This window comes from Terrapene carolina, unplaced genomic scaffold, assembly GCF_002925995.2.
Source record: "Terrapene carolina triunguis isolate 2854851 unplaced genomic scaffold, T_m_triunguis-2.0 Scaffold112, whole genome shotgun sequence".
Lineage (NCBI taxonomy): Eukaryota > Metazoa > Chordata > Testudines > Emydidae > Terrapene > Terrapene triunguis.
In genome coordinates, this window is record NW_020664463.1 from 3889796 (window position 1) to 3917771 (window position 27976).

The window sequence follows — 27976 nt, forward strand, 5'->3', positions numbered from 1 at the left end:
ACTTGATGTATGTTCCTCTGCAGCACTAAAAAAGATTGACTGAAACAACACTCCATATAGACTAGCGTAGTCAGTCTGTCTTTGAAACAATTGGAGTAACAGTGGATAAACTTTAGTTGTAATTTAGTTAGGCCTCTAGTGAGATTCCACTTCCTGGATTTCCCTGGGTCTGCTGGAGTATCATGCAGTTTGTCTACCATTGCTATTTTAGTATGTTATAAGTATGAGGAGTTCCCTTTTTAAATACTACTTTGAATTAAGTAATAGCAGCAGTAGTGAAACTAGTTGGACAGCACTTCAGGGTGGTTTGGAGAATTAGGTTTGCAAATATATTCATTGCAGTGCTGGGAAGCATTCCAATATTTCTTTTGCCATACATTTGGATTCCCAGTTGTTAAAAAGGAGTTGATCTGTTTTGAGTTTGAGCAGTAGAACTACATTTTTTTTTTTTTTTTTTTTTAAGAAGAGTGCAGTACTTCTGGGGAAGCTGCATTTTTCAGTAAATCCATCCTGAAATCCTTATTCTTAATACTGAAGGTTAAAAAAGAATAGTATGTACTCCAGCAGTGTAAAAGCAAAAGGATTTACAGTGAGGTTTAGTGCACATATTGATGCTGTGCTGGGACTTTAAAGTGAAAGCTTTAAAAATAAATGTTTCTGAGCAAACTTGAAAGACAGGCAGGTGAGAGCCAGTTTTATGAGTCAGTCTCCCCCTCCTCCCCTTTTTTTTTTTTTTTGGCCAAATTAATCTTTAGATCATATTGACAAGATACGATGCTCACTACCAGTATAAATAACTGACTTGTTAATTACACTTCACAGCCTTTTGGTGTAAATATAAAGTACTTGCAGGTATTTGAATGCTTGCGACGTCTTGGAGTTTAACAGTAAGGATTTTTTTTTCCAGCAAGACCACATGACTTCTTTGATGCACAAACACTGGATGCCATACGACATCGAGCCATCTGCTTCAACCTCTCAGCTCATATAGAAAGTTTAGGAAAAGGCCATAGTGTTGTATTTCATAGTACTGTAAGTATTATGTTGTTTCCTCCTTCATATTTGCATTTGTGTATCTGAAAATGTAATGGCTACAGTGAAAATCTTGTTGTTGATGTTCCACGTGCAAAAATATTAATAGGGAATTTTCGCTTATTATTAAAAACAAGGAAATCAAGGAATTTAATTTTTAAGGTATGTTGGCAGTTATTTCCAGTAATCCCAGTTTTGTGCCCTAGGTTTGGGCGATATCTTAACAGTAGATATGTAGTGATGAACAATTTAGTTTCAAGGCATCTTCTCAATCAAAACTCATTTCATTGGCTTTGTAGTATGAGTTCATGTTAGTATCATAATGTGGAATTTTTAGGGCTTACTATTAAAAAAAAAATTCAAAAAAGGATACTAGAATGAGAATAGTTGAAAATATACTTATCAAGAGAGATTAACAAAGTCCTATAAAGTACGTATGCTTGTTTATGTATGGTCCTATTGGTGGACTGATGGGGGACGTCCAACCATGATCTACATCAAGGTCTTTTTTCCATTATAAAAGTTTATGACCAAGATAAGTATCTTAATCAAAATTGACTGTTGTCCAGTTCCCATCAGCATACCACCAAAATACTAGGCAAGTAGCAGCTGATGAACTCCATTTCAGTCCCTTTTACGTGTAATATTTTTAGTATTGTATTTTAGATTGCCTACTAAGAATATGTAGGTGGACAGGACTGATATTATTATACACTGATGCAGAGATCAGCATGGTTCACTTAAAAAAAATTGTGTGATAGTGTTCCATCAGTGATGAAATATAGGAATTTCAAAAAGTTTCGCATCCCAATTTTCCTTCCTAGGTCAGGTGATTTGGCTATGCAAGAGAATGAAGACACAACCATAGTGATGAATTTTAAGCAACAGGCCACTAATTCACTAACTTTATCAAAACTGTTGGGAGGGAAGGGAATTGTGGTCCGCTGAACTACCAGCATTTAATTGGGTTCAGTGGAGGGTTAACTGATTTTTAAGGCATACAACTACTAGAAAGGAAGGAGGGCTATCCTTGGCCTAACCCTCCATACCCAAGAACAGGACTCAGCCCAACTGTTGTATCCAACCCATGGGAAGGGTGCATTAAGTTTAAGACTTCAATCCCATCCCATGCACCACAGGATACAGGCCTATTGACTTACGTGTCCTGTGCTGGAGTTTTACTTCAGCTGGTGAACTCATGCGTCCTTTTACCCACAGTGGACATGAGCTGTAAGTAGCGAACACGGATGCTCCATTTATTGCTATTACCATATTTTAATTGTTATCCTGTCATGTTTTTCTAATTAAACACGCCTCCAGGATGCTGCGAGGAAAGTGAAAATTCCTATAATTCGTCTGTCTTAGTTGGAGGGGAAAATTCTTTCCTTATCCCCAAAAAGGCTATCTGGCCAGACTCTCAGCAAGTGTGGAAGCCCAGCTCTGGCAACATGAGTAGGGAAGTGTGACCAGGTCAAAGATTGTGCTCTAAAAGTTGGCCCTAAATGCAGTTTTGTGGACTCTTTCCCCTTGTCCTCCATCCCCCCCTGTCGGTACAAACTGACTTTTTGGAGGCGGGGGCTTCCTTCTCTTCCTCATGTCCACCACTCATGAGATGGTGGGTAGATGGGGCACTGACTAGATCTCAAGGCCATTAGTCACTTAGGTACTTGGGTCATAGTCAATTTAAATACCCCTAGATATTAGCCTAGCTCTCATCAACACCAAATTTCAAATTTGTCACATGCAGTTTGGCAAACAGTGCTACAGCTACAGCCCACATATATAGGACATCTTCAAATAGGGGTGGGAATGGGAATTGTAATCTGTGAGAGCCTTTTACACCAAAGGAAGAAAAAATCCAAAAGAAAGTGGACTTGGTTCCTGGAAACTAATTGGAACAAAATGGAGTCAGCACGATGCAGTATTGTATATGATGGATGTCTCTGCATTGAGAGAAAATTAGAAGTCTTTTCTAGGGTGAAAAATCTGGGAATAGTAATTATAGATTTGATGTCTCACCCCTTACCGAAGGCACACCTTTTGTACATTTTTGAGCCTATTCCTCTACAAGCAGGGTAATTTAGACAGTTGGGGTACTGTTTCATTAATAAGACTACATACTAAAGTTTTTGTGTAGTATATAATAAATTCTTGTCAAATATGAGATGGTTTGCTTTGAATATCACTGTTTTAACTCATACAGATTATTTCAAATGTTAGATTCTTGGTGATATAACTTTATCAAAATTGAATTCTTTGAGCAAGATTTTTGTGATAGATAAAGTTTTATCTTCTTATCTGACTAGGATATTTGGCTATGGTAATTGCTGCTTACTTTGACTAGATGCCTGCATGTTTACATTCTTCCTATTTTTTTTCTTGTCTAAACTCAGAATTGGTTGATTTACTGTAATCTTTGTTGTTGGCTTTTGGAGTGTCTTCATAATTGAGCTAAGTAGAAAACATGAGACATCACATTCTATTTAGCTGCCAGTGACAGATTCTAATCTCCGTTCAAACTTGCAATTTGTAGTTTGTCTGCCTCCGATGTTGCTTTCTCAAGATGATACTTTTTCTATTTATGATTAGCTTTGAAATTGATAGGATTACTTTCTTTTGGAATGTTTGAAGGCTGACCCACTTCTCCCACAAGAGAGATTTCTGGCTTCCAATAGACTTTTCAACTAAAGCTTTGTGAAACTTCTCCTTTGAACACCACCATATATATACTATTTTCCCATCTCTTGGGGTATTTTTATTTTCACTGCAGGCAAGTTAGAAGTATAAAAATGATTACTATATCTTATTCTGGGTTTATTTCAGAGTTCTGTTTCTTGCTGGTTCCACTTATGAGAGACCATTCCAAATATGTTTAAAAATGTGAAATCAATAATGTAGTTGCTATGGAATGCAGGAAGTTAAGTTGTTGCCAGGTTTTTTTTGTTTTTGAAGGTGGGGTTTTTCTGCTTTCCAGAAGAGGTCAGCAGATTACCGTTTATCTATAATTAACCTTTCTGATTCCTAACTAGAAAGACTATCAGATGATCAGTGCTGTAAAAGTAGATATACTGTAATTCAGTTTCCCTCTGCAACTAGATTCCTGTATACGGTGTAAGTATTTTATAAGAAAAGTATATGACTTTTTTAAAAGAAATAGTACTATACATAACTCACCCACTTAAAATTACCATCTCGTACCTAATAAAATGTTTTATTTTACAACAGGGTGAACTGTACACTTAAAAATAAAATATTTCACATGAGTGGAATAAATTTAGTTTTAAAAATAATGCTTTTTTTAGAGGACCTTTGAGTCTTCACAGCAGTATGGTGACAGCAAAGCTAGCTTCTACTATTTCAGTTATATTGTGGCTTTTGCAAACAGGGGCCATAATATTCTAGTTGCTAATATTACAGTGGCTGGTTTGCATACTGACTGTCCATATATTTATGGTTTTCACCATGAAATGAGCACTACTTGTGACTCTGGTCCTCTCCAAATTAGATCCATGGGAGAGTCAGAATTACTAACTTCTAGTGCAGCACTATTTCTGATAGATGAGGTTCTGTAGCTGTTTGGGTAATCTATTTTAACTTGACTTTTCAAAATTTTAGAGGTTTCTGTCTTTCAGGAAAAGTTCTGGTCAGTTTAGTGTGTAAATTTAGGGGACAAAAGTGTTCTTAAAGTGTGACTAGAGAATCCGTCATCCCTGTCAAACTAGTTATTCAGTTCTCTTTTTAGGATACCAAGTAATCCATGTTCTGTAAGGATAAGAGAAGCTAATGATACAAGTTACAAGAAAAAAAAATTAAAGAGTGAATTGGATTTAGAATTTCTGTCTTGGAAAACCCATAAAATATACCTTTCATAAGTATATATCTAATTGCATGCTATAACTATGTACTAATCTGTAATGGTTAGTCATTATTAACTTCTCCATTATAAAATAATCAGCAACTTGACCTTGAGCCTATTCATTTGAAGTTGCTGTTAATTCTAGAGGGGTACTTCTTTCCTCTATTGAGGTCCTGGTTTCTTGCGTTGATCACTTCTGTTCACGTGCAATTCTGACTAGAGTTGATCCTCTGTTCCTTAAAGCCTTCCACTTTAAAAATAAACAAACAGGCTCTTTATCATGACCTGCCCCTTCCTCGGTGCACACCTTATTAAGCACCTGTGCAACATCAGTGCATCCTTTTTGCCCCTCTAATCTTCTTAGGGAAGATTTGGAGAGAAGGGCAGTTGACAGGAAAGGATAGCAAATGCGGGTAGCCCAATGTGCAGCAAAGCATGGGATGGACTAAGGTCTAAGGTAATCTTAGGAACTTGCCTGTAAATATCAAGCCTTGCTGGCTGCTTTTCTTAATTCTTTTGAGGAGCCTGCAGATCTCTTCAAAGCTCACTGTTAGACTACACCTGCAATCCCTGGGTTTGACAAAACACAAAACTTATTTAACAAGAGTAAACATAATACTAACAAAACAACAACATTCAGTAACCTTTCTACTTCATACTCCACTGAAGACAGCCTAAGCTTATAAAAGCCCACCAGTGCTGCTTCTCCTCACAGGAGCTAACTCACTAACCTTCTTCCTTTTCCCAGGAGCTAGCTGCTGATCCTTCAAATTCAACCCCTGAAGTTCTGAATGAGTTGTCTATGTGGCGCTTCCGTCCAGAAGTCCAAGCCTCTGTTTCTGTGCACCATGTGTACTTTTTGCTTTGTTCCCTAACATACCTCGTGTAAGCCTGCGTGGCCGTCCCTCCTGGTCTTTCTCTGAGGCTGTTGAGCCCTTAGCACTGCAGTCAATTACTGGGTATTAGCAGTCTTTAGAGCTCAGTCTGCTTGATCCGGGCAGGGCAATGGCGAGTCTATGAACCCTGGCCCTCAGGCAGGGCATGGCACCAACAATTAGGGGCTCCAATCTGCAATGAGGACACAGTCACACAGTCTGTAAGCCCAGACCCTGGGGCAGGGCAGCAAGCATTTAGGGGCTCTGGCCTGCAACCAGGACAGAGTGGTAAGGCAGTCTCAGGGCTCAGGCAGGGGTGAGCACCAAACATTGGCCTCCTGGCCTAATGCGGGGAGGCTGCCACCCCAGGAGTGGGGTCGCAGGGGGACCCCCCCACACCCTACTCCACCAGTCCCAGCCCAGGGCCCTAACGGTGGCCGAGTGGTCTGCCACTGGGTCAGTGGGGATCCACCCGCAACATGCCCACCTAGTATCAGGCCAAGGTCCAACCAGACTGTCGTCTACTTTCCCCAGGCTACTTCCAAATGCTGGGGAGGTAGGTACCTCCGTGCTGTAGGTGTCCTCCATCTCCCTAGGATCGGTGATCAGCGGTAGCTCGAGCCGCTTGTCGATGCCTTGGTCGGCCAGCAGCCCTGGGAGCTCTGGCCAGTCAGCGGGGCAGCTCCTTGGCATCTGTCAGGTGCCAGCCTTGGTAACTCTGGCCAGTCCTCAGGCGGCAGCCCTGGGAGCTCTGGCCAGTCATCGGGGCAGCTCCTTGGCATCTGTCAGGTGCCAGCCTTGGGAACTCTGGCCAGTCCTCAGGCGGCAGCCCTGGGAGCTCCTCCTCAACGTCCCACTCTGGAGGCAGGGGAGAAGCCTCTGTCTCTCTTGGCAACTCCAGCCCAACTGAGCTGCAGGGCTTGCCTTTTGTACTTCCTCTTTCTGTCCCGCCCCTCAGCTTCCGGTGGGGTAGGCATGAAGCTGAGGGGCGGGACAGAAAGAGGAAGTACAAGGGGCTCTGCAGCCCAAGGGGCGGGTTGTGGTCCTTCCTGGTCCCTCTCTGAGGGAGACCACACCTCCTCACTACACACCACCATACAGTTTTGCTAAACATTTATCTTTTGACAGCATCTACTGTCAAACAATTTTCAAATCAATGTGGTTCCTTCTCAGAGAGACAAGGTGGATGAGGTAATATCTTTTTATTGGACCAACTTCCTCCTGCCGTGGCAGGAAGCCTGACGTTCGTGTTCCCTCCGATTCTGCTCATCAGCAAGGTCCTAGCGAAAATCAAGAGAGACAAAGCTCAGGTTATCATGATTGCCCCGGTGTGGCCAGCAGTGGTTTGGGACGCTGTCGAGCCTAGCAGTGATCCCACGGTGGCCCCTGATGAACTGACTGGACCTGCTGTCACAGGATCACGGCCACCTCTTGCACCCCAACCTCGCGTCCCTCCACCTCACAGGTTGGATGTTGCGTGGCTAAACCCTGAGGAACGGGCCTGTTCGGAAGTGGTCCAGAAGGTCCTCCTTGAGAGTAGAAAGCCCTCGACTAGACCGATTTACCTGGCAAAGTGGTGGATGAGGTTCTCCCACTGGGCGGCCAAATGGGGCATCTCCCCTTCGCATTCTTCAGTGCAGTCGATCTTAGACTCCCTGCTTCATTTGAGGAATCAGGGCCTGGCCCACTCCTCTATCAGGATGCATCTCCTGGCCATTTTCGCCTTTCATCCGCCAATCCAGGGGCAGACGGTGTTCTCCCATGACATGATGGTCAGGTTCCTCAGAGGTCTTGAGAGACTTTTTCCACAAGTTCGATCCCCAGTCCCTCATTAGGATCTCAATTTGGTTCTGTCCAGGCTCACGGGTCCGCCCTTCGAGCCTTTGGCCTCATGCTCCCTGTCTCACCTATAGTGGAAGGTAGCTTTCCTGGTGTCGGTGAGGCGAGTCGCCGAGCTGCGAGCCCTGACCTCAGAACCGCTGTACACGGTCTTCTACAAGGACAAGGTTCAGCTCTGGCCCCACCCGGTCTTCCTTCCCAAGGTGGTGTCTATTTTCCACATGAGCTAGGACATCTTTTTTCCAGTCTTCTGCCCCAAACCCCATGAGACTGGTGAAGAGAGGCACCTTCACGCTTTGGACTTAAGAAGGGCCCTGGCTTTCTACCTAGATGGGACAAAGCCTTTCCGTAAGTTGACTCAGCTTTTCATCTCTACAGCTGATAGAATGAAGGGCTGAGGATTTCTAACTGGATCACCTCTTGCATTCGCACCTGCTTTGAGTTGGCGGGAGTCCGTCCACCGCCGATCGTCAGAGCTCACTCGACCAGAGCGCAGGCATCTTCGGCGGCCTTCCTGGCACACTTCCTGATCCAGGACATCTGTCAAGCCGCGACATGGTCCTCAGTGCACATGTTCATGCCCTCTCCTGAGCCATCGCTCAGCAGGCCTGGGACGATGCTAGGTTCGGCAGAGCTGTGTTGCAATCTACATGTCTGTGAACTGTCGCTGCCATATTGCACTGCAAACATCTTAATTTCCTGACTGCGGTCATGCTAGATCTCTTAGTATTACTACTTCCTGCTTTTTCTCTCCCATTGATGGGATAATTTCCCATATTTTTGTGCAAAAATATAGGAAGCATCTAGTTTTTGACAATTAATAGTAATTTGTCAATAATTGCTACCTCCCTTAGTAGAAGATGACTTACCAGCATAATCTTTGTATGCCCATCGCTGTATGAACTTGTTGCAGTGCTAATTCGTCTCAGACACTGTTCTTTTATGCAATTATTTTCTTGTTAAAGAAGCCAAAGGTGAAATATTTCCTAAAAAACACAGTTATAAATAATGTGTGTGGTGTAATTAATTAATTTTTTTTTATTTCTATGGAAATAAAAACTGCATTTAAAATGTCCTCAGAGGCCAATACTTTTCTATATCCTTGACTTTATATCATGTGTGTCTAACACATTTGTTCATTATTGTGGATTTCTAGCCAACAGCAGTGTTTTTCTGTCTTTAAGCAAATTGATTGAATAATAAGCCCATGTTTTTCAAAAATCCTCATATCTCTTTAATTAAAAAACTAGTGAAGCAGACGCCAGCGCTGGAATCTCAGGTGATGAAAGACTACTTCAGAGGCAGAATGCTTGGAAAGCTTAACTGTATAGTAGGCAATTATACATATTTGAAAATTTGTAAGTTAGTGTGATTATTAAAAGCAGCTGTAGATGAGTTTCTGAAGGTACAAATAAGGAGAGAAAAATACACAAACATTCTAGTAGATCTCAATTCTATATTTTGTTTGATACCTTGGGGCATGTCTACACTACAAAATTAACTTGACCTAACTTACTTCGGCATACAGCTGCCACACTAATTACATCGCTGGTGCATGTCTACACTTTGCTCCTTGTGTAAGCGGTGCATGTCCTGACCAGGAGTGCTTGTACCGATTGTACTGTCAGCGTGGGGCATTGTGGGATGGCTTGTTAAAGCCTGTAACAGTCAATGTAAGCAACAGTGTTAAGTCAGCACAGCAGGGCAGTTAGGTCAGCGGAGCAAAATGTTAGTGTAGACCAGTGGTTCTCAACCTATTTACCATTGTGGGCCACATATGCAGCTCTGTTCGTTTAACATGGACCACATCCACACAATATATATCCTACCTGTATGGCACTGAGGATGTCACATGGGCTGCCGTTGTTGCTGATTTGGGCCACAAATGGGCTGTGGGTTGAGAACCACTGGTGTAGACACTTAGATAGGTTGATATAAGCTGTTTTGCATCGACCTTGTCCTGTAATGTAGACCAGGCCTCGGTATAGTTAAATTTAGTTTTATCTATGTGTAAGCAGGTAGGACTCACCCCTGCGGCGCCTCCTGCTGGTATTCCAGGGAATTAGCTCTCCAGCCTCTGGAGCACCCTCTGCAGGCTGGTGAAGCACCTGTCCTCTCCTTCTCGGCTCCCGTGTCCCTCCCAGGACCCCGGTGCCCCTTGCTCTGGGTGCTGCCCCCTGGCAGTACCCACACACTAGGTCTCTCCTCCCAGGGGAACCCCCACCCACTATCCCCACCTTGCCTCAGCATTAGGCCGCTGCCAGTCACCAACTAGCCGCCGCTCCCTGGGGCAGACTGCAGTATAGGCCACTCATCACTGGCAAGGAGGGTTTGGACCTGCTGCCTTGGCCTAGCCCTGGGCTGCCCTCTGCAACCCCCAGTACCCCTTGGCCTTCTGCTAGGCCGCAGCCTGGAGCTATCCAGGCTGGAGCTCCCCAGCTCCTCAGCCTGTCCCCAGCCCTGCTCCACTCAGGTACGCTATCTCTAGCTTACTGCAGCCAGGCCCTTCTCTCTCTGCACTCAGAGAGAGACTGCTGAGCTTCTGGCTGCCCTGGCCTTTATAGGGCCAGCTGAGTCTGTTTGGGGCGTGGCCCCAGCAGCAGCCACTTCCCCCAATCAGCCCAGCCTAAAAGCTGCTTTCTCCAGCCACAGCCCCCTCTGGACCGGAGCGGGGTTACCATCCCGCTACACTATGATTTGTACGATGGGCTTTTCTTTTGGTAAATGAAATCACCCCGTTTTGTCTTCTGTCTTTAAATGTCCATTGGTAACTTAAAAGCAAGCATAATTAAAGAGCAGACTTTTTTTTATATAACAAAATTATACAGAAAAGCTTTGCCTGGCAAGAAGACTAATTCCTGTTTTGTAGTGAAGGTGAAATCTAATTAAATCAATTCAAGTGACAGGTAACTGTCAGTGTTCTTATCCACAGATAAGCACCATGTCAACAGCCTAAGTGTACTAGAAGAAAACAGTTCAAGCTTATTCTGAAAGCGTGCATGCTTTCTGTCAAATCCGCTTAAAGGAAAGGGGATATGAAACTGAATCAAGTCAGCCTTTTGTTATGAACCTGACTGCACATGCCTGGGGTATAGGCATATCTGGAGACTTGATTACTCTGTAATTTTTTTTTTCCTGTTCTATTGCTGGCATGATATTGATGAATGAGTCAATCCTATTACTTTCTAGAATGGCTGCATATAGACCACTCAAAAGGTAGGTCAGTTCTCTGAATTCATAGTGTCAGCAGGACTGTAACAGAATCCTGGTGCCTGGGTCTCCACTTCCAAATGTATTGCCGGTGATTTGCATGAAGTGAAAAATAGTTGTCATTTGAAAGGTTCAGTATCAAAGAAAGTGGAATTTTTCAAGTAGCAAATTAACCTTTCTTGTGCCTGCTCATTCCTTAGTGTCTGAAAACATGCAAAATTGTTACATAACAGTATCAATTAAGTAAACAAATTTCTATCAATAGTTTGATTTCAACAAGCAGGGCTTATTTGGGACAGCAAGATCACTTCAATGGAATTTAATGGCCTGTGCTGGATGGTTGTCCCTTTGCAATTTTGTAGCTGCAGAATTCTGACATGTATGCTTGCATCTGCAACCAGCAATTTCTATGTTCTCCTGCTGTCTGCCACAATGAAAACAATCTTTTCTTTGATCTGTTTCATTTTGTTACTCTGTGTGACTCTTCCTGTCTTGCAAAGTGATTAAAAGAAGTTTAGCATCAGTGTCTGGGTGATTAGTAACATCTTCCACTGTGGTGAATACTGGCTTAATTGCACAATTTTTGTATCCAAGAATACAAAGGATTTAGTCTCTCATTAAGCGAAGATGCCATTCTCTCTATAGCTGTCACAATCAACTTTCAGTCCTGAAACTGATTCTCTCCCCTCCCCATTGCCTCACTTCTATATTATTTTTTAAGAAATTCTTTTGTCCTTCAGATTATTTGAGGTCTTTGAGCAAAGGCAGATCTTTTTTTATTAGATTTCAGGAGCATTTGACAAGTCATGTGAAGTGTGACACTTCCAAAATAGTGTTTCCATTTTTTAAAAATGTTTTGGTCAGGTCATATTTTTTCAGGTATCTTGGCCTACAGACATCAAACTTATTTTATTATAGAGTCCTGGAAAATATGTCCTGGATAGGGCTAGTTTGGAGAGGATAGCTTGGGCATTAGTTGCTTGGGTATGGTAACATGGGAACGGCTTCAGTTCTGGCACAGCTTATGAACATCATCCTCAAACATCTACATAACTTCTTGACATTAGAGTTTAGTCCTGCACATTTTGCAAAGGTCATTTGCAGAACAAGTGCACTTACCTTTAAAAGCTCAGCAGTAATCTGTGGATCTGACATACTCTGAATTGGCAGTGTTACGGGCTTTATAGTCTCTATCACGGATTTGATGGACTGCCATGCATTCATAGATGTACAGGAGTGGTCAGGATTAATGTTTGTACAGCTCTTTGACAGTGTGTGCGTGTGCAATATATAAGTGCTAGGTCCAGCATTGGTGAGCCAAAGAATAGTCCAGTACATGGGAAAGCAAGCAGCCCACCCTGGATTGTAGGTTATTCGAAAGTTTAATGTGAGTATTAACACGTCGGTGTTAAGGAAAATACACTACATGTGTACACTAACTATATTAACTTATATTTTACGTAGCTTTTTTAATGCTTAGATTTCACTATGTTTTATTTAAATCTTGGCCAAGACTTAGAAGCCTAAGTATAGGATCCCATATTTAAAAATCTGGCCCTTGACTGTAAGGATTTATTTTGTGGGAATAGATTTGCAAGTGCTCTCCAGTACCAGCAGAATAGAGCATGGTTTGTTTGCAAATAATTAATTTTATGATCCTCTGTAGAACAGTGAGTCAATTGAATTTCTTCCAAGAATTTGTGGTATGCTGTCATACTGTAAGTTAGTCTGAATTGTAAAAACGCAGTTTCATTTTCTCCTAAAAACCCATTGTGGGGAGAAACATTTTCTGTTTTAATATTTCTGTTCCATGTCTTCCACATTTGAAATGTCTTGGGTGTTACTATTGGGGGAGCTGGCACCCTGTGCAACCTTAATTTGTGTATATACACTTTTGTGTGTGTGTGTACACACACACACACACACACACACACACACACACGTGTATATACACAATATATATATATAGAGAGAGAGAGCCCGTGCCTTTAATCACATGAATCATATACTTTTTTTTCTATAGGGCCCCTTCCTCATTCAGAGAACACTTTACTCCTGGGGGCGTTCTGCGCCAAAAAAATAAAAATTGTGTGCCCAAAAAATTAAAAATTCTGCAAATTTTGTTTGTCAAACTAACACTACATAATCACACCCATTTCAATATTTTGGTAATTTATTTCAAAATACCTGTCAGTAAGTATGTCTGTAACAATACAGACAGACACACACACAAATTCCCCCAAGAGTAGAGAGTTAAAGAAAGCCCTATGACAACCTGATTCCTGTTTCTCTGGCCCCTTCCACTCCCACTCCAGCCGGGAGGGGGTCACATACCCACAACCCCTCCACACAGCCCCAAGCCCACCTGGGGGGGGCCCCCTCCAACCAATACACCCAAACCCCATCCTCCCCAGACCCCAACCGTGGGGCCCCCCAGCCCAGATACTCACACCACCTCACCCTCCGCAGAGCCTAGCTGCGGAGTCCACCTTTGCCATGGAGTTTCCTATGTGCCGCCCTCTCCTTCCCTCAGGGCATGCTGGGAACTGCAGCTGCCAGGAACCCTCTAGCTCAGGGGTTCTCAAACTGGGGGTCGGGAGTCGCGACCCCTCAGGGGGTTGCGAAGTTATTACATGGGGGGGGGGTCATGAGCTGTCAGCCTCCACCCCAAACACTGCTTTGCCTCCAGCATTTATAATGGTGTTAAATATATAAAAAAGTGTTTTTAATTTACAAAGGGGGTCTCACTCAGAGGCTTGCTACGTGGAGGGGTCACCAGTACAGAAGTTTGAGAACCACTGCTCTAGCTCCCTCTCCCCCAGCATTGTCTTCTATTGCAAGCTGGGCTCTGCAGAGTCCAGTGGCCCCTAGTGGCGGCTAGCAGCACTGCAGCCCATTTCTGTGGGGGGAAGGAAATTCTGCACACACGTTAATTTCTGCAATATTCTGAATTGCACAATGATCTCAGAATTCCCCCAGGAGTAACAGTTTGTACGTACAAGGGGGAAGAATTAAGATTGCACAGGCATCCATAAATGTAGCATTTCCTAACTTTTGAGTGATTTATTCTGCAATCTAAATACATTAAAGGAACATTAGGTTTTGGATGTAATGTTAGAATGAGATTGTAAGCTCCATCAGGCAGTAGCTTTGTCTCCTTAGGTATTTCATAAAGCATCACATGCATATTTGTAACTGTATATAAAATTTGTGGATCTTATTCAATAATTTCAGTTTTGAAATAACTTTTCAAAATCTTGACTGATTTTAAAAAAAATCTTTAATTTAAAAAAATAAATGTCAAGATGCATCTGAATTTTCATTCAGTGATTATTGGATATGTCAAATATGAAATATTAAGGGACATTTAAATGAAAGGGTTACAACCTTACTAAGAACTATTTGAGCAGTTCTATACATAGATTTCTTATGCATATAATTATCATTGTCTTTGATGAAACAATTTTTATTTCCTAAGTAGTTGTTTCAATTGGGATAAAACCTAGAAAGGGAATGTAAATGTGAGCAAATATTCTGCAGATGTGATTTTTAAATAATGTTTATTTTAACTGTTAATGTCAGGTAATAGCTAAAAGAAAAGAGGAGTCTGGAAAAATAAAACTCTTGCTTCACTGGACACCAGAAGACATGTGAGTACATACACTGTCAATTATACCATTTGCATGTGGAAGTGTTTACAATCAAGTTAATGTGCTGTCCTTTATTATTTGAATATTTAACAGTACATTTTCTGTATAAAATATTGGGTTTTTTAAAGTAACCTGGGTGTTTGGAACAAAACAGTCATTAACTTTTTCCTTTGTCTAGTTGATTTTTTTCAGTTGCCAAGTCATTGAGATGATCCATTATTACTGTCTATGTAAATGACTTTTAAAAAATACTCTGTTTTTCCATAAGCAGGTGTACATGCTATATTAGGCCAGAGTAAATGTTAATAGCCAGTGCCGTTAATCATTGAAATGTGGAATTACTAGGGCTATCAAGCGATTAAACAACAATAGAATACCATTTATTTAAATATTTTTGGATGTTTTCTACATTTTCAAATATATTGATTTCAATTACAACACAGAATACAAAGTATACAGTGCTCACTTTATATTTATTTTTGATTACAAATATTTTCACAGTAAAAAACAAAAGAAATAGTATTTTTCAATTCATCTAATATAAGTACTGTAGTGCAATCTCTTTATCATGAAAGTTGAACTTACAAATGTAGAATTATATACAAAAAAAAAAGTATTCAAAAATAAAAGATTGTAAAACTTTAGAGCTTACAAGTCCACTTAGTCCCACTTCAGTCAATCGCTCAGACAAATAAGTTTGGTTACAATTTACAGGAGATAATGCTGCCTGCTTCTTGTTTGTAGTGTCACCTGAAAGTGAGAACAGGTGTTTGCATGGCACTGTTGTAGCCGGCGTCAAAGATAATTATGTGCCAGATGCGCTAAAGAGTCATATGTCCCTTCATGCTTCAACCACCATTCCAGAGGACAGGCGTACATGCTGATGATGAGTTTTGCGCGATAACAGTCCAAAGCAGAGTGGACCGATGTATGTTTATTTTCATCATCTGAGTCAGATGCCACCAGCAGAAGGTTGATTTTCTTTTATTTGGTGGCTCGGGTTCTGTAGTTTCCTCATTGGAGTGTTGCTCTTTTAAGACTTCCGAAAGCATTCTCCGCACCCTGTCCCTTTCAGATTTTGGAAGGCACTTCAGATTCTTAAACCTTGGGTTGAGTGCTGTAGCTATTTTTAGAAATCTCACATTGGTACTTTCTTTGCTTTTTGTCAAATCTGCTGTGAAAGTGTTCTTAAAACGAACATGTGCTGAATTATCAGAGACTGCTAGAACATGAAATATATGGCAGAATCCGGGTAAAACGTAACAGGAGACATACAATTCTCCCCCAAGGAGTTCAGTCACAAATTTAATTAACGCACTATTTTTTTTTTTAACGAACATCATCAGCATGGAAGTATGTCCTCTGGAATGGTGGCTGAAGCATGAAGGGGCATACAAATGTTAGCATATCTGGCACGTAAATATCTTGCAACGTTGGCTACAAAAGTGCCATGCGAACGCCTGTTCTCACTTTCAGGTGACATTGTAAATAAGAAGCAGGCAGCATTATCTCCTGTAACTTTGTATTCTGTGTTGTAATATAAATCAATATATTTGGAAATGTAGAAAAACATCCAACATTATTTAATAAATTTCAATTGGTATTCTATTGCTTAACAGTGCGATTAATCACGATTAATTTTTTTGAGTTAATCGCATGTTAACTGTGACTGATCGACAGCCCTAAGAATTACAGATGGTTTTGCGGTATAGGAATATATAATGAAATGGTGATTGTTCTGTCACTATGGTTTATCTGATTCTCAGTATGTCAGGTGTTGGGAAAGTGAAATAGCAACAAACTGCATAAAATGGACACACAAGTGTTGTAATTGGTAATACACAGCAGGACTACAAGATACATAAAGCAAATGCTGCAATCTCGCAATACATTTACCATGGGAACATTACATTTTGTCGCTTCAATTGTAAATTGTGTAATGCTACCATTTTGGATTCTCCTGTTTAACTAAGACACACTGGGGGTATGTCTACACAGCAAAGAAAAACCCATGACTGGCCTGTGTGAGCTGATGTGGGCTGCGGGGCTGTTTCATTGCTGTGTAGACTTCTGGACTTGGGCTGAAGCCTGAGCTCTGGGACCCTCCGACCCTGCAGGGTCATAGAGCTCGGGCTCCAGCCGAGCCCATAAGTCTACACAGCAACGAAACAGCCCCACAGCCTGAACCTTGCGAGCCTGAGTTGGCTGGCATGGGTCAGCTGCAGGTTTTTCTTTTCTGTGTAGACATACCCTAAGAACAAACTGCTACACTGCATTTGAAGCTTTCTCAGTGTGTTTGGTTGCTTTTTCTTTTGATTTTGAATGTTCTTTGAGTAGTGTTTTTGTGCGTACTCCATGTCAGGATACGTGATGAAATTTTTCATCAGCAGTGCCCGTGGGTCCGCAACTGTGCCCTAGATATCCTCATGCTCTTTTATGAGGTCATATCAGGAGGGATGGACCTGCTGCCACTCCAATTCCTTCTCATTCGCCTGTGGCTGTGCATCTGCTAGCTAGCCTCTTCGTTTGCTATCCTGTTGCTAAAATGTCTTTATTTTTTTCATTTTTGTTTAGCACAGTTTGTGCTTTTATAAAGGGGGGTTTTCCCCTTCCCTTTTTTTGCCTGATTCGGGCCTTTGCTTTTTCTCAGGTCTTTAGGTCATGGCCTCGAGTTTGTTATGCCCAAGACCCTGGGCTTTAAAGCCTGCCAGACCTGCCATGGGTCTTTCACCCACAGAGACAGTTCAAGCTGCTCCATTGCCTTGGGGAATCTCACATCCCCTCCCATCTAAGGTCAGCTCAGGATTTAAAAGCAGATCTAATAAATTGAGGAAGGACAGGCTCAAACGCCTGTCAGTGGAGTGCTGCCTGAGACCTATGGGATTTGAGTCACCCCCTTTGTACATTAGATCCTCAGAGAGCTCTGGTGATCGTCTCTACTAGCAGTAAGCAAAGACCCTGCAGGCCCTTCGAAACCATCTAAACTGGGGGTTCTCAAACTTCATTGCACTGTGACCCTCTTCTGACAGCAAAAATTACTACACGACCCTAGGAGTGGGGACCAAAGCCTGAGCTTGCTCGAGCCCTGCGCCCTAAGGGCTTCGGTCCCAGGCAGGGCTGTAATCTGAGCCCCAATGCCCAGGGCTGAAGCCCTCAGGCTTCAGCTTCGGCCCCGGGGGGGGTGGGGCTCAGGCTTCGGCCCTAGGCCTCAGCAAAGTCTAAGCCAGCCCTGGCAACCACATTAAAACAGGGTCACGACCCACAGTTTGACAACCGCTGATCTAAACCATTGAAGAAGAGAAGGCTTCCTTCTCCAGAATGGGAGAAAAGAAAGAGAAAAGTTACCCTCAATCTCGGTCGCAGGGGACCTTGTGACTAGTTATGGGAATCATTGAGGCTCCCACCAAGACCACAGCACAGACTAAAAAAACCATGCCATGTACTGAGAAACCATCAGGTAAACTATCTAAAGTGGCACCTACATTTGCACTGGACTCTGTGACTCTGACATAAGGACTCAAGTCAAGTCGAAATCATTGTCAGTACTACCTCCAGCAGCCAGACATGAAGGAGGCACCAGTTGTACTTCAGTGACATCTCTGGTACTCCTGATGTTTCCTATCCAGAGGCCCTGGTACTGTCTAGTCTTTTGACCCTTGAGGACCTTCAGATTCTGGAGGAGCCTGAGCCATTGTTGCTGAGGGGTACTGTGAGATGCTCCCCACTGGTACCATCTCGCTTGCTGGAGCCTACTTAACCTCCACTACCGTGTTCAATGTTGTCTTGCCCCCTGGTACCATCAGTGTCTTCAATCTCTCATAAACTTGTTGCGGATACACATATTCATTTCCATTTCTATCAACTGGACATTATCTGATATCTTAATATTAACAGGGTCTGGTACTGATGCAATTAAAGGACCCATTTCAGGCCTCTGTACTCACTCAAACACTGGTAACTGGCACTATTTGCCCCTCCAGTTGACACAGGAGATAACTCCTTATCAGATTCAGAAGTGTCTATTCAGGGTTCCTGGTTGAGCCTCCTTCATTCAGGGTTCACCTTGGCAAAACTTTTAGCAGGGGATACACCCAACCCTGGCAAGGACAAGTAGGGTCCTGTCTCTTTTCCTCCATCCAATGTGAAGTGCAGATGATTCTGCTTGTGGGGAGGGTACAGGTGGAACTCAGTGGGAGATGCCCCGAGAGTTCCTTGGCCTTACATACTGCTATATGTTTAATCCCGACTCCCCTACTGCTCAAGCATCTAAATATAGCAAAAAACCTACATAAGAGGATACATTTCTAGACTTGGTACAGTCACTGATCTATACTTCCTCTTGAGTCTCGTCTGACACACATTCTCAATTACTTATTCAGTTTAAAAATCACAGGATTACCCCTGCATTCAGTTAAAGTTCACCTAGTTGCTATAACAGCCTTCCCTCCCTCATTGAGGGTTTTCAGTCTTCACCTACCCAACCATGATGAGGTTTCTCAAAGACCTCTTTAAACTTCTTCCCTCCAATTAAAGAACCAACTCCACCACAGGAACTCAATTTAGTCCTCACCGCACTGAGGAAACCCCCATTTGAACCTACGGTGAACTATTTCCTCTTCCATCTGTCTGTTAAAACCCCATTCCTCATACCCATCACCTTGGTCAGGAGGACACAAGAGGTTGGGGCCTGGATAGCTTACCCACCGTGCATGGTGTTCTATCACAACAAGGTGACTGTATCCATGCCTTCGCTTCTTTCCTAAAGTTTCCTCAGAATTCCACCTCAGCCAAGAAAATTGCCTACTGTTTGCTTTATCCCAAGCCCAACTCTTCAAGAGAAGAAGTGAGCCTTCATATACTGTGTGTAGGACAAGATCTTATTTTTTATCTAGCTAGCACTAGGCCCTTTAGAGCTTCACCCAGATTTTTTTATCAATTGCAGAAAACATGAAAGTACAGGTGATTTCCCTTCAGACTACCCAAATGGATTGCAGGATCCAACTTAGCCTCAGGGTTTCATCCCCTTCCCACTGGCTGACTCTACCAGTTGCCATGCTGAGAAACATATGCATCACAGACCTCTGCAGAGCAGCCCCCTGATCTTTGATACACATGTTCACCCTGCACTACGCTCTTGTGATTGCTTCCAGAGCTGAGGCTGTTCAACATTCTGTAATGAATCTACCTCCTCAGCACCCTCCTTTATGATGGAGGTACTGCTCAGGAGTCTTTGTGACATGGAGCACCCATAAGGACGCTACTTGAAAAAGGAGAGGTTACTTACCTTGTACAGTAACTGGACTCTTTGAGATGTGAGTTACCTATGGGTGCTCCACCACAGGCCCTCTTTCCCTTCTGCCTTGAGAGTCTCTTGTTGGACTTCTGTGGTTGAGAAGGAACTAGATTGGCAGTGGGGACACCCCTTCCTATATGCCCTTTTACTGGCGCATGAGGGTATCTAGGGAACAAGCATGCACGGACCTGTGGCCACTGCTGATGAAAGATCTTCATTCCAGAGTGCACAGTCATTCACACGTCCTGATGAGGACACATCTCAAAAAATTCGAGTTACTGTACAAGGTAAGTAATTTCTCCTTCTGCCAGATTTCAAATGACAACAGTTTCAACCCTCCTCAAATAGGTTTAAGGCAAATAGAAAGTTGTAAGTATAAAATATTTCATACATCATTGATTTACTTTTCTAAAATACTCTACTTTAAATAATGATGAGAGCTCTCTCTTTCAAATAAGAAAAGTTCTTTTGTATGCAAATATTATAATCCTAATTATATGGAAAAGTGGAATAATCTTTTTATTTCCACCTTGTTCTAATATTATTAGGAAACTCACCCATTAGGAGTGTAGTTTAGCCAGTGTTGCGCAATCCCTGGGTTTTCCACAAGTTTTTTTAACGAAGTTACTACTTTTTCTTCTAAAGGTAAGTAGAATTATAATAGGTCCACATTCTTGAATCCATGCTCTTGCATATGACTGGATCTGGAATACTTCAGAGCTAAAATTCAGAAAAGTTAAATGGTTGCATCAATAAGGTGGCATGTGCGTATCCTTCTTTGGAGACTTTCAAATAAAATCCCTGTGGTACTGTCTATCAAAAAAGCTCTAGTTTTGTAGCAATCATATAATTTGAAATTAGGCATGGACTTCAGGTTTCAAGCATGACACTATCATAAGTGAATTTCCATTTATAGAGAATAATTGCATATAATAGCTCTGCATTCATTCACTCAACCAACATCTCTTGGAGCAAGGGAATATTTTTAGTTTCAGTGATACTTTAGATCAAATAAGAACTGAAGATTGATGCAGATACCACTGTGATGAGCAGGTGTAATCTAAATATCTTAGATCTTCAAAAGCAGGTAGGCAAACGCATGTTCTGATGAGGTGGTTTTAACACCTCAGATTTTCAGTATCCCAACCGGTTGTGTGCAAGAGCATGAACCCAACAGTGTGGCTCTACTATAATTATTGTCTTCAGAGAACAAGGATTACTGGTAAGTTATTTTTTCTTTCTTTCCTGGAGTCCTTGGCATTTTGGTTTGGTGTTGTAACTACCTGTGGCACTTTTTTTTTCTGCTGCTGCTGCTGCCACCTACAGAAGAGCAGGATGATTGCGTGATTTTCAGACAGGAATGGGAAGGGTATTATAAATATTTCAGCTGCCACTAAGAAGTACTGTTCTTGCCATTTCATTGGGCAAGATTGAGTCTGAATGTATTAAAAATAGAACTTAATATCTTGTAATAGAATTCTAAGTTATGAGAGTATTTGTAACAGTACTGTAACACATACTTACTCCTATTACAGTATAGGAGATAAAAGGTTATTTGCTTAATTAATTAATACCTGAAAGTTTCAGGTCTACAAACGTTCTGATATCAATAGAAATATGATTTAAATTTTCAATGCAATATTTTACTGTTAGAGTTAAGCTGAATTTCAATATTTCAATTTAAAGAAATGAACAACATTTTAGAACCTATTGTACAGTGCAGAAGAGAAGTTACTCAGATGTTAGACAATCTGATATTTAAAGTAAATATGAAGAGTGGAAGTTCTGGTCCATTTAAAGGAATGCTGTAATGTGCATACTTCTGCTGTTTCAACAGAAGTGAACTGTTACCTTACTTTTTCAAGAAAGCCAGTCAATTTGTATGTTCTGACACAATAATCTTGGACTACAGCTTTTGTAGCTAACTTAATATATTAGTTGTAAATCCATAAACATTCTGTACTATCTGGTGTAGGTAAGAGCCAGGACAGAGCGCCAGATGGCATGTCTTCCCAATAAACACAGGGAATAATAAAAACTAAAATTGATTTTGGGGTTCAGAAAAAGAATCTGTTCTACTGTATTTTCTCCATCTTAAGTGTTTCAAATTGCCTCTTAGACTTACAAAAAGACTAATTTTCATAAGTTGCTATGTTTGGCAATTTGTTCTACGTTCCAGATATCTCTTGTATGAAAACCTTTTTTTATTTGCTTCTGTTTCCTTTTCAGCTTTAGTTGGTAATTTCTTGTTTTTAATTTAATTTCCATTCCAAACATCTGACTTGGATCAATCCATTGATTTCTTTTCAAAATTTTCTGTGCCACAGGCTCCCTTAGGAACAGTTAATATTCCCTATTTCTAAAATACATTTTATAGAAACTTCTTTTTACATTTCATCAATGTTCTCTGTAAAGTGCGTTCATATATGGCCATGCAGCATTCTTCCATATACCGTGCATGTCACAATCCTTAGCACTCACAACTTCCTAAACAGCAAAAGAAAAAGCCAGTTTTAAGTGGATTAGTCTTGTTTCAGAGCATTGTTGAGTACTAGGAACTGGGCCAGTGTGTTTTTTTTGTCCCAGGCCCTCGCTATACGCAGCACTGGGACTACCTCTCAATTTGTGTAGTAACCAGGTTCTACTGTATCTCAACCTAAGAACAGTTGAAATACTAGATACTGAACATGTTGAAATTAGCTGTCTATATATCCAAAAAAGAGAATTAATACATTTTACTTCATTATTTTGACTCAGGAAATCCATATTTTGATGAGCATGTCAAGTAAGCTTTAGTTTTATGAAAATTAAGCAGATAACTAGCAAGTTCATTGGTCCAGGGTGAAGCTCAGGGCATTTAATATTTTATCATTATCTAATACTTGAAAAATCAAACATACTATTTTTGTTTTAGATTTGAGACTTTGTTGAATTTATTCTTTTTTGTTAGAAGTCACTGTGTGCTTTTCTTTGTTTTACATTTAAAATGCCAAAATTCTGAAATTCAAAATGCAAGGCCATTATTTTATATTTTTCATCCAGTATTTCTAAGTAACTATAACTTCAGCCATTCTTAGCGTCTCTTTTGCACTGTAAAGGTAAGGAATGTATGAAAATTCTGCTGTCTTTTTACCACCCCAGTGATGATGCTATTTTAGTACATGAAATTTGAGGATTATATTAAAATACTTCATAAGTGCTAGTTTGCCACATACTTTTGTGGTGAGAAAAAGGGTTGATCTTTTTTGAAAATTTTTATTTTATTTATTCATAGTCTGCCTGATGTGTGGGTAAATGAAAGTGAACGACATCAATTAAAAACTAAAGTAGTTCATTTATCAAAACTACCAAAAGATACTGCCTTGCTTCTGGACCCAAACATATACAGGTAACTTCCTAATTTTAAACCTCTTACTTTATTTCAATAAAGTCTTAAGCCTCACCTAACTTTTTGATGCCAGAAGCCAAGATTGCTAATGCATGATGCACCAGTGCAGGGGACATCAATCCTGCAGTGTACAGGGGTTAAGTTCTGAGGTTTTAAGTCTTTTCAGAATTGCTTAACTTCTTGAACTGAACTCTAGTAACTGAGAAACAGGGAATGTATGTATTTACCAAGTGTATTTTACTTTTTTGTGCTTGGTGTACAGAAATTCTAGTAAAGGAGGTACATACAGTGGAATCCTGAAAGATCACTTCTGTTAAGATCACATACTGGTTTGTATACCAATTTTTTTAAAGTCCAAATTTATCTTTTCATATTTTACATTCAGCTGTAGTACATGCAGTATTACTTTGGCTATGTCTACACTACAGCTGGGACTGACGCTCCGAGATCGATCCACTGGTGGTCAATTTAGCAGGTCTGGTGAAGACCTGCCAAATCGACAGCAGATCGCTCTCCAGTCGATCCCAGTACTCTACCCCTGACGAGAAGAGTAAGGTAAGTCGATGGGAGAGTTTCTCCCGTCGACCTCCCGCGGTGTAGACCCTGCGGTAACTTGACCTAAGGTACGTCGACTCCAGCTACATTATTCACGTAGCTGGAGTTGCGTAGCGTAGGTCGACTTATCGCAGTAGTGTAGACATAGCCTTAGAAACCTGTACTTGTATACAAGTACTATTATTTTTTTAATACAAGAGTCTTTAGTCTTTGGAGTGGGGTGAGGGATAGTACATGTCTTTAAGCAGCATTCACGTGTGTTTTTTTTAGGACTTCAGATTGGCTTCTAATCATCACATTTCTAATAATTTTCTTATTTTATTCCTCTGTATTATCGTGTTATACTTAATCCTATAGAGGCCCACAATTGTATCTTGTGTAAAAAATTTTAAAGGTAATCTGAAATGCTTTCAATTCTTTTTAAATAAATTAAGATCCCAAATCAATAACAGGATGATACATGTGTAGGATTAATTATCAAAACTTAAAAAATTTGAAAATCTGCTTGTTTTTCATTTACCTGCCATGATCAAAGTTCAGTGTTCCTGTGTTTCTTGACATCACTAACGTCTAAAGCAATACACAGAACACTCAGCTGAGGTCTGGATGTGTATTAAGCCTGGATGTGTATTAAGCCTTTCAGTTTAGCCTCTTCACAGCCAATTTACTTCGCTAATCAAATTAATGGATTTTGAGTATGGAGAGAATTAATTTTGCTATATGTGCTGTCTCTCTAAATGTAAGTATTTAAAATACTTACTTGAATATGAATTACTGATGTGAACTAATAATTCATAAGTGTGATGAGCAAAATTAGACTGTATTTTGTTTTAAAATGTTTAACACAAACTGTTTTTATTCCCTACTTTAGGTATTAGTTACTTGTAATTTTATGTCCCAAATGGAATTTAACTGCTGATGTCATATAGATCAGTTTGTTTATTAATTTATTTTTTGCCAACATTCTACAAGTTCCATGAAAATGGATATGATAATCCTTTCAAATGAAACTGTAATGTTTTTGGGCTAAGAGATACCCCAGTAAAACTACTAAAATACCCCCATGAACTGTATAAATTGTACTCTAGAATTTTAACTCCTGGAATTGTGTATTGGTAAATATTGCTCTTTTGGAAACCTCACAGTATTGTGTGATCAAAGAACTGAAACTGGAGCCTAAAACTTGAATGGGGGAAGAATTACTGAAGGGATACTAGTCTCAGTACAAAGGCTGATATAATGGATTCTAGTATGGGATTTTCTAAAATGACATTTCAGTTTGAATAAAATTTAATGAAAATAAATTGTGTATAATCATGACTCCAAAGTACTCCATATACAACTATATTGAATCAGCTGTTGAGATGACCTTGACCCATAAATGTATCTTCTTCTTTTTCAGAACAATGCCACAGAAGAGGTTGAAGAGGTAAAAACCAAGCAATTGGGGACACCTGCAGTCTTAGTCACTGACAATGGAATTAGAAATAAAGTTGCACATTAGTCAAGGCCCCCCAACCCACCCCCATCCTTTTTTTTCAAATCCTTAGATAATATTTATGCTTAGTGTAAACATTCTGTGAATGAAGTAGATGCTTCTGTGGAATATATTAATATATTACTGTATATCCACATTGTCATGGAATGGTACAGTGGGAGACTGAGCAAACACTCTTCTGGCAACTTAGTGGAACAACTAAAAGGCTTTGCATGCTTGCTTCTTTAAGCTGCTTTTCTTTTGTTAGTATATACAGTAGTTTGATGAAAAGAGGAAGTAACTAACCATCACAACTTACACAGTTCCCAGGAGAACTCTTAACAAGCTGCTAAGAGTTTAACACTCACCAGAGAATGAACAAACTACCAAGGCTTTATCCTATTACCTTCTGAGTATGGTGGATAGTGATCAGTCGTCATTTGTACACTTGTGCGTCCTTTCACAAAAACTAAGAGACATTAAATGATGTTTAAACAAATGTTAATGGAATGCTTGTTTTTCCCAATCAACTCTAAATTCATATATCCAAGTAAGACTGAAAGGTGTTGTTAAGAGTGTTGCAGTATGTCTGCCCCTTTTTCAGGACTAGTACTGTATGTTAATGAGGTCTACTTCTATGTAATCTTTATTACGGAACGGTTTTTGAAAAACCTCTACTTAAGCAGTTAGTGAAATTGGTGTTTGATTTTAATTTTTTGACTTTTTAAGACTGTCACTTGTACAGTATGTGTTTTTTTTTATTTGGCCTAATCTTTTCTAGATGTAAAGAAAATGATATTTTTTTAAAACATCTAGAAATTCAACCTTTATGCACCAAAGTTGGCTTTGAAAAGGAAAATAAAATCACTTTCTTGCTTAATAAGCAAGAAATCATGGATTTTTTTAACTTACAGAAATAGAAATGTGTGTAACTTGTTAGTCTTGTATGGAGACAAAAATGTTGCATATAGATAATAGGACATTGCTTGTAAATAATTCAGCAGATTTGTAATATATTTTTATATTATGAAATGTACTGTAGATGTTTTTCTAGAGCATGAAAGTTAAAATGTATATATTATGTTAGAAAATATGGAAGGATATTGTAATTCACTAGCGCTGCCAGAAGAAATGTTTAAAAAAGCACCTTCCTAACAACAAAAAAAGTCGTTTGCATACCTAAGGGACTATGTACTACTGTTAATATCTGTTGTAAGAACAAAAATACATTGAACATCCTTCCCAGAAATCTTTGAGGGATGAACAGAACCCATAATGGCACTCCTTTCTGATAGTGAACGTGAAATCAGTCATTTCCTTGCTGTTGGAAGGAACTAATGTAAAATATATGTGGATATATGCAGTCAAACTGCAGAATTAGTCTTCCTTATTGGGGAGGAATTTTCACGTTACTACAGTGAAACGAAAAACCAGCAGTTTTTACACTAAAATTTTATTAAATAGAATAAAACTTAGAATTAACCCTTTGGCTGCAGGGTTAAGTGTTTCCTAATATAATACGAATGCATTCTGCATTGGTACTGACACAAGAGACTTGCTTGGCTCCAACGGGTTAAATATGTTACTTATATACATGAAAAATCTTATCAAACAAAATGAAGTGCAGATTAAGAGCACCACTAATATAAGATGTTCTGGACTGGTTGTTTAATAAATAAGGGTATTATTCATAAGATTTGTAGCAACCTGACTATTTTTTAAAAAAGTACAGTGTTTTGTTTAATTTTTTTGCTTGAGCACTTCATCTACTGCTTATTCTGTACCTATAAAGTAATCCACAATCTCTTTGGTTCTTTTTTAAAATTTGTTATAAAATTGCCAAATAGAAGTGTTTCAGATATAGTTTGTATTTGTATTTTTTTAATTTTATTGCTTCATGAGTTCCTTGTAAGTCATCTATAATTGACAGATGATTGTAGACCTTGCCTGAGTATTTTTTCTAATAAAACAAAGCAAATAACCACATGTTAGCTTCCAAATTGTAACCATTCAATGAAGGTTTTAAAAGAGCTGAAATATAAATTAAATATCTTTTTAGTTCCTCTGTAAATGATGGAATGCACACTTAAGAGTTGTTGGATATAAATCCTGTACTGTACCTGTAAACCATTAATAATCAACTGGTGATTCTTTTCTTGCATTTGAGAAAAGCATTTTGTGATTCCTAATGATGCAGCAGTTGCCCGGGGTGGGGCGGAAGGGCATGGTGGGGGAAGACTCCATTTAAAACCAAAATGCAGGGGGACAGACAGAGTTAAATCTGAGTTTGCACTGGTAACAAAAAGGTAAGTGAATTTTTTAGCTTTGTTTTAGCTTGAAGAAAGTTTCTGAAATGATTTATGCTTACACATATCCGTGTTCTAAATATATCTAATTTTTTTGTGTCTGTGCTTCAGATGCAAGAATTAAGTACCACTGATTTGTTGCGCCAAACAAATACCAACTTTGATAGAGGTATACCAGGCACACGCAATGGCAGTTCCACGCATCTGTCTGAGTGACTTGTTGAATGTTACTTAGAGTATTTCTGAAGAATAAGATTAATTCTCTAGTTTGGAGTAATTCAGGCTGTTCTCTTTTAATTGGTATTACCCAGATATATAACTTTTACTTGCGTTCTTCTGTTCAGAGATTTGTTATAGGACATTTTTCATAAGGGAGAAGCCACCCAAATAGTTCAGTCAGAGAATACATTTTCTCATTTTGTATTTGTGAAGATTTGCTGCCTTTCTGCAGTATGACTATGATGCGTTCCCCCCGGGGTACCACCTGGAACTGGG

At 40.2% G+C, this 27976-nt stretch overlaps 1 protein-coding gene across 2 annotated transcripts in view; it reads left to right on the forward strand.

The window, feature by feature from the left end:
• AEBP2 (AE binding protein 2) overlaps positions 1–27161 on the forward strand; it is an 87408-nt gene extending 60247 nt beyond the window's left edge. The window contains exons 5-9 of one of the 2 annotated variants that reach the window (XM_024203246.2): positions 908–1032; positions 14395–14462; positions 23030–23143; positions 23406–23472; positions 25101–27161. In XM_024203246.2, the coding sequence (XP_024059014.2) occupies positions 908–1032; positions 14395–14462; positions 23030–23143; positions 23406–23460 (362 nt within the window). In that variant the 3' untranslated portion in view covers positions 23461–23472; positions 25101–27161. The remainder of the gene's footprint in view (positions 1–907; positions 1033–14394; positions 14463–23029; positions 23144–23405; positions 23473–25100) is intronic. The other variant, XM_024203247.2, reaches the window with a different exon arrangement.
• The last annotated feature ends 815 nt before the right edge of the window (positions 27162–27976 follow it).